Here is a 6,960-nt window from a genome sequence, read left to right as displayed (position 1 = left end):
AGTCCCAGTGGGAATCTAGAGCACCAGTCGGAGTCTGGAACCCCCAAAGGAATATGGAGTCTGGAGTCCCAGTCAGAGTCTGGAGTACCAGTTGGAGTCTGGAGTCCCAGTCGGCATCTGTAGCCCCAGTCAGAGTCTAGAGTCCCAGTCGGAATCTAGAGTCCCAGTGGGAATCTAGAGCACCAGTCGGAGTCTGGAACCCCCAACGGAATCTGGAGTCTGGAGTACCAGTTGGAGTCTGGAGCCCTAGTCGGAGTCTGGAACCCCAGTCGGAGCCCGGAGTCCCAGTTGGAATCTGGAGCCCCAGTCGGAGTCTAGAGCCCCAGTTGGAGTCTGGAACCCCCGTCGGAATCTGGAGTCCCAGTCGGAGTCTAGAGTCCCATTCGGAGTCTGGAGTCCCAGTCGGAGTCTGGAGTCCCAGTCGGAGTCTAGAGTCCCATTCGGAGTCTGGAGTCCCAGTCAGAGTTGGAGCAGCGTGCGGCGTCAGTTGGAGATGTCAGCATTGTTGTTGCGGTTGTCGTACTTGTGGTGGATGAAGAGCAGGACCACGCCCAGCAGGAAGCAGACGGAGCCCACGGTGATGTAGGCTAGGCCCAAGAACGGGTTCTTTCCCCCCATCCAGGAGATGGTGCTCAGGATCATCCGCTTCCTGCCGTCAAAGCTCCTGACCGGATAATCTGGATCGGACTTGTTAATGCATTAAGCCGTTAAACTTTGACTTCAATATTTTAATTGTTTTGATTTGAGTTCTATGTGACAGCTGAAACACTCTAAATGAGCTGAATGCTAAACGCAAATAACAGCTAAAAGCAGCACAATGCAACAGAAAAGTGACGAAACATTATCAAAACGTAAAAACAGTAAATAAGTTTAATAAGTTCAATGCTAACATCTAAAAGGTGGCAAAACTTCAGCTAAAAGTAGCAGCACTAGGAGTAGAATTACTCAGCCTCCCTTTAGGAGGTGAATGCTGAGTCATGAGAAGGAGGAGGTGAATGTTGAGTCATGATGAGAAGGTGAATGCTGAGTCATAATGAGGAGGAGGTGAATACTGAGTCATGATGAGGTGAAGGTGAATGCTGAGTCATGATTTGGAGAAGATGAATGCTGAGTCATGAAGAGGAGGATACTGTAGACCACTTCCAGCGTGTAGTTTCCTCGAGGCAGGGTGGGAACCATGCTGTTCCTCCTCTGGATGATCCGGTACAGCTTGCGGAACGTGGGCAGAGCGGCGGTTCTCATCCACACGATGAAGTCCTCATTGATGAAGCCGTTGTTTTCTACATCAAAGTCCAGCTCGTACACGGGTCGACGCCAGTTGATAGGCTTCACCGTTCCTGAAGAGCAAGACCAGAGCAGTCCAGATAAATGGCCCATCAACTCTATTTACTTTATTTCTATAGATCAACTCTGTTCAGTTTATTTCTATAGCTCCAGCAGAAGTCGACTCAGGGCACTGAACAAAAACATTCACAGACGTTAAACAAGAAACTTTAACAGGACGAAACCTCCACCAGAACCAGGCTCAGGACGAGCAGCCATCTGCTTCAACCAGCTGGGTTTGAGAGGACAGGAAGTAGAAACAGACAAACATAGAATGACAAGTCCAGGTGTACTTTCTATGGTCCAAGTAATTGTTTTTGTTTTTAACTGACTGATTTTTTATTCTTGTTTGTTTTTTAACTTCTGTACTGTGCAGCACTTTGTGCACCTTTTGGCTGCTGGAAAGGGCTCTATAAATAAAGTTTGATTGATTTGATTGAAGTATACTTTCCATAGTCCAAGTGTACTTTCCATAGTCCAAGTGTACTTTCTATATAGTCCAGGTGTACTTTCTATGGTCCATGTGTACTTTCTATAATCCAGGTGTACTTTCTATAGTCCAGGTGAACTTTCTATAATCCAGGTGTACTTTCTATGGTCCAGGTGTACTTTCCATAGTCCAATTGTACTTTCTATAGTCCAGGTGTACTTTCCCTAGTCCAAGTGTACTTTATAGTCCAGGTGTACCTTCTATAGTCCAAGTGTACTTTCCATAGTCCAAGTGTACTTTCTGTAGTCCAAGTGTACTTTCCATAGTCCAGGTGTACTTTCTGTAGCCCAGGTGTACTTTCTATGGCCCAGGTGTACTTTCTATGGTCCAGGTGTACTTTCTGTAGTCCAGGTGTAATTTCTATGGTCCAGGTGTACTTTCTATGGTCCAGGTGTACTTTCTATAGTCCAAGTGTACTTTCCATAGTCCAGGTGTACTTTCTGTAGCCCAGGTGTACTTTCTATGGTCCAGGTGTACTTTCTATGGTCCAGGTGTACTTTCTGTAGTCCAGGTGTAATTTCTATGGTCCAAGTGTACTTTCTGTAGTCCAAGTGTACTTTCCGTAGTCCAGGTGTACTTTACGTAGCCCAGGTGTACTTTCTATGGTCCAGGTGTACTTTCTATGGTCCAGGTGTACTTTCTTTAGTCCAAGTGTACTTTCCATAGTCCAGGTGTACTTTCTGGAGCCCAGATGTACTTTCTATGGTCCAGGTGTACTTTCTATGGTCCAAGTGTACTTTCTATGGTCCAGGTGTACTTTCTATGGTCCAGGTGTACTTTCTAAAGTCCAAGTCTGCTTTCTATAGTCCAGGAGTACTTTATATGGTCCAGGTGTACTTTCTATAGTCCAGGTGTACTTTCTATGGTCCAGGTGTACTTTCTATGGTCCAGGTGTACTTTCTATAGTCCAGGTGTAATTTCTATGGTCCAGGTGTAATTTCTATGGTCCAGGTGTACTTTCTATGGTCCAGGTGTACTTTCTATAGTCCAAGTGTACTTTTCATAGTCCAAGTGTACTTTCCATAGTCCAAGTGTACTTTCCATAGTCCAGGTGTACTTTCTATAGTCCAGGTGTACTTTCTATAATCCAGATGTACTTTCTATGGTCCAGGTGTACTTTCTATAATCCAGATGTACTTTCTATGGTCCAGGTGTACTTTCTATATAGTCCAGGTGTACTTTCTATATAGTCCAGGTGTACTTTCTATATAGTCCAGGTGTACTTTCTATAGTCCAGGTGTACTTTCTATAGTCCAGGTGTACTTTCTATGGTTCAGATGTACTTTCTATGGTCCAGGTGTACTTTCTATATAGTCCAGGTGTACTTTCTATGGTTCAGGTGTAATTTTTATGGTCCAGGTGTACTTTCTATAGTGCAGGTGTACTTTCTATAGTCCAGGTGTACTTTCTATGGTTCAGGTGTACTTTCTATGGTCCAGGTGTACTTTCTATAGTCCAGGTGTACTTTCTATGGTTCAGGTGTACTTTCTATGGTCCAGGTGTACTTTCTATAGGAGGAAAAACAAAAACATGTTAAGATAGAAATAATTATAAACATAAACAGAAAGAGCAGAGCAGGTAAAGACAGCAGCAGAGAGAGGAAATGAGGTCAGTTTGTTCTCCAGCAGTCCTCACCTCCGTCTACAGGTGTGCAGTGGAGAGCATCCTGTGCTCCAGCATCAACGTGTGGCATGGAGGCTGCACAGCTGCAGAAAGAAAAGCTTTGCAGAGAGTGGTGAAGGCTGCACAGAAGATGTTGGAGTCAGTCTCCCCACCATCACAGACATCTACACCTCCAGATGCAGGAAGAGGGCCACCTGCATCATGAAGGACCACACTCACCCAGCATTATTGTTGGATGTAACTGGGACCCTGTGTACATAATTTAATTTCACCTCATGTATCACATGTGGTGTGAACGACAATAAAAAGTCTCTGAATCTGAATCTAAAACCTCCCACAGACTCCTGTCAGACGCGTGGACTCGACGTGCACTGTCTGCAGAAGGTTGAGACTTCTTACTCGAGTGCCACCCTGAGCACCTGCAGATCAGCTCTGCAGGCAAGGGGCGTTTACCTTCTGGACAAATTGAGGATGCTGATTGGTCATTTGCTGACACGCCTACTGGACTGATTGACAGGTCGCCAAAAAAAAAAAAAAGCCTGAGCTTGCAGCCCCAGCCGCAGCGGTGTTCTGTGTTTATATGTTGTTAGTAAAAAGTTCTAAAAAAAAAAAAAAACAGGCCTGCAGCCCACACATCAGACCAGCCCACCAGGAAATCTCCAGACCCTCCCGCAGCCACGCTGGACCTGAGTTTAATTCGCTCGTGACAAATTCCTCCATTTCTTACATTTCAGTCCTGGCATCAACGGAGGAGGAAGAGATCACTGCCTCTTGCCAAAAAAACTAAAGAAAAGGCCAGATCAGGATGAAGAAGGGGAATTTAATACACTGGTGTCACATACAAAACAGTCCGTCGCTGGGCAGTTTATTGTGTGACACAGAGTGCACATACATGGTCGTAAAAACTGAGCTTTTGTACGGACATGCCCTGCAGGCGTCCACTTCGAGTCTAATCTGGTACGCGCAGACCTCCCTGGACTGAGGTCTGCCCGACTATGTGGGAGCCTTAAGCCTATAGCAGCAGAACTAAGGGACAGCTCAGGAAACCCAAGCCGACCCTAACTATAGGATTTATCAAGAAGGAAAGTCTTGATCCCAGTCTTCAAACTGGACAATGTGTCAGTCTCACGGACAGAAACTGGAAGTTGGTTCTACAAGAGAGGAGCCTGAGAACTGGAAGATCTTCCTCCCATTCTGTTTTTGGAAACTGTAGGAACCACAAGTAAATCTGCAGCCTGAGAGTGAAGTGCTCTGTTAGCAAAATATGGAACAATAAGAGCTGTAAGTTCAGTTATTGATCAGTGATCAACTCTAAGGCTCTGTTTAAACCAAAATAAGTCCACTAGAGGGAGCTGTGGTCACGTGGCTTGACTCAGTGATGGGCCCAGAGGTCAGGGTTCTGGGCTCAGGCCCGGTGGTACCTTGAAATGCTGCAGTGAGGTTCTCATTGGTTCCTCCAGGGTTCCTGAACTTCACGTGTTTGTCGGTCCACCAGGCGATTCCAGTGGCGGTCAGAGGGATCTGGGTCTTGGTTCCATTCGGCTCAGTGTAGAACAGCTCCAGAGTATCTGTAGGAACAACATGCCCACAGTTCGTTTACTGATGCTTGTTGTTTATTGACGCTTGTTGTTTATTGATGCTTGTTGTTTACTGATGCTTGTTGTTTATTGATGCTTGTTGTTTACTGATGCTTGTTGTTTATTGATGCTTGTTTTTTACTGATGCTTGTTGTTTACTGATGCTTGTTGTTTAATGATGCTTGTTGTTTACTGATGCTTGTTGTTTTGTTTAATGATGTTGTTTTGTTGTTTACTGATGCTTATTGTTTACTGATGTTTGTTGTTTTGTTTTACTGATGTTGTTTACTGATTTTTTTCAACAGTTTGTTGTTTTGTTTGTTTACTGATGTTTATTCTTTAGTTTATTAACTGATATTTGTTGTTTTATTTGTTTACTGGCGTTTCTTGTTTTGTTTTACTGATGTTGTTTTGTTGTTTACTGATTTTTCAACTGTTTGTTGTGTTGTTTGTTTACTGGTGTTTGTTTTAAACTGACGTTTGTTTTTAGTTTGTTTACTGATGTTTGTTGTTTTGTTTGCTTTCGGTACCAGTGCAGGTGGAGGTTCTGTTGGGCTCACCGTTGAACATGCTGTTGGCGATGGCGCCACACGGCGCGATGGCCCGGTTGTTGTGGCGAGCGTACGGCTCGCACTCCTTGCTGGGTTTCTGGACACATCAGAACCGGGTCAGGAGACAACTACAGCCAGAGACAAAGTCCACCAGAAAGTCTCCAAACTGTCTCCAAACTGTCTCCAAACTGTCCCCAAACGTCCCCGTGGGATTCTGGACTTTCTGTCAGACCGGGCTCATCAGGTCAGCGGCACCAGAACCCTCAAACACAACGTGTGCCGTTCTGTTGGTGAAAATTTATATTTTGTAGTTTTAGAGTGATCATCCTCACCAGAACCACAAAGGACCGTTTGGGTCGGGACATTTCAGAACCATCATTCCTGTTCTGCTGCAGCGGTCCAATAATCTGTTGAAATCATCTCAGACGGTTTCTGATCCGTGCAGCTGTTCAGAACCGGACCATCGGGTCTGCAGCCTCACAGGTTTCTGTCAGAGCCGACCTCCTGCAGGAAGTCACGGTTCAGACACAAAATCTGTGGCACAAAGGACGGGTCAGAACCCACTGAGAGCCTGGAGACGGTCTGGAGACGGTCTGGAGACGGTCTGGATACGGTCCTGTTCATGTGGAGCCTCACAGCCCAGTCAAAACCACTTCGGTGAGTTCTGACCTGACAGAACTCTGCAGCACATGGACCAACAGTTCATTAACAACCTTCTACCAGGAAGTAACCAGGAAGTGGCTCCTGAAGCTCTGATCAGCCGCAGACCGTACCCTGAGGGACTCCTCGTTCCCGTTCAGCTGGCTGTCGTCTCTGGACTTCACGTACCGTCGGTGGTTCTGGTAGAAGTTGGACAGGCCGTAGTACATGAAGACGTTGCTCTGCTGGGTCAGAGAGAACAGAGCCAATCAGCCACCAGGTCTCAGTCCGGACCCGGCCTCAGTCCGGACCCGGCCTCAGTCCAGACCCTTTAGGGGACAAGGACCCACCTCATAGGGCTGGTCCAGGTAGAAGGGGATGGAACAGGTGCAGGGCTTGGTGCTGTTCCAGCTGAAGTTCTGGGAGCAGTTGAAGCAGGGACTGGACAGGTCCAGTCCAGTGTAGTCCATCTGGAAACCACAGGAGGACTCATGAAGTCTTTCAGGTCAGGTTCAGCAGATCAGTAAAGGGGCATTCCACATATTTTCAGAACATTTTCTCACACGTTCAATCTGAACTAAAAGATAAACGTTGAAGTGACTTTGATGTTTCTGTTTTATGAAACTTTATTCTGTGACGTTAAAGAAAAATAAAGGTTTGGGTGCTGCGTTACTTCTGGACCACACTGGAACCGCTCTAGATCAAACATGACTTTATTTAGACGAGTCATACTGGACCCAAATCACAACCTTCTTCT

At 45.9% G+C, this 6,960-nt stretch overlaps 1 protein-coding gene across 1 annotated transcript; it reads right to left on the bottom strand.

The window, feature by feature from the left end:
• Positions 1-483: 483 nt before the first annotated feature.
• Positions 484-6,673, bottom strand: LOC119418694 (cell cycle control protein 50A). Its single transcript, XM_037686030.1, has 6 exons — positions 6,554-6,673; positions 6,338-6,445; positions 5,574-5,661; positions 4,858-5,004; positions 1,131-1,337; positions 484-677 (listed from the first exon to the last, which is right to left on the bottom strand). Exons 1-6 carry the CDS (start codon positions 6,671-6,673, stop codon positions 484-486), a joined length of 864 nt encoding a protein of 287 aa, XP_037541958.1.
• Positions 6,674-6,960: the final 287 nt, after the last annotated feature.

Source organism: Nematolebias whitei, chromosome 12 (genome assembly GCF_014905685.2).
Source record: "Nematolebias whitei isolate Nwh7 chromosome 12, NemWhi1, whole genome shotgun sequence".
NCBI classification, from domain to species: Eukaryota; Metazoa; Chordata; class Actinopteri; order Cyprinodontiformes; family Rivulidae; genus Nematolebias; species Nematolebias whitei.
Note: the sequence above shows the minus strand (reverse complement) of the source record. Positions and strands in the feature narration are given on the sequence as shown.

Bases quoted from the DNA above. Each gene is read 5' to 3' on its own strand.
- LOC119418694 (XM_037686030.1), bottom strand. From the start codon at position 6,673: ATGGACTACACTGGACTGGACCTGTCCAGTCCCTGCTTCAACTGCTCC. The intron at 6,446-6,553 runs GTGGGTCCTTGT...CTGACCCAGCAG, and splicing joins ACCTGGACCAGCCCTATGAG to AGCAACGTCTTCATGTACTA. The intron at 5,005-5,573 runs GTGAGCCCAACA...TTGTTCCTACAG, and splicing joins CGCCAACAGCATGTTCAACG to ATACTCTGGAGCTGTTCTAC.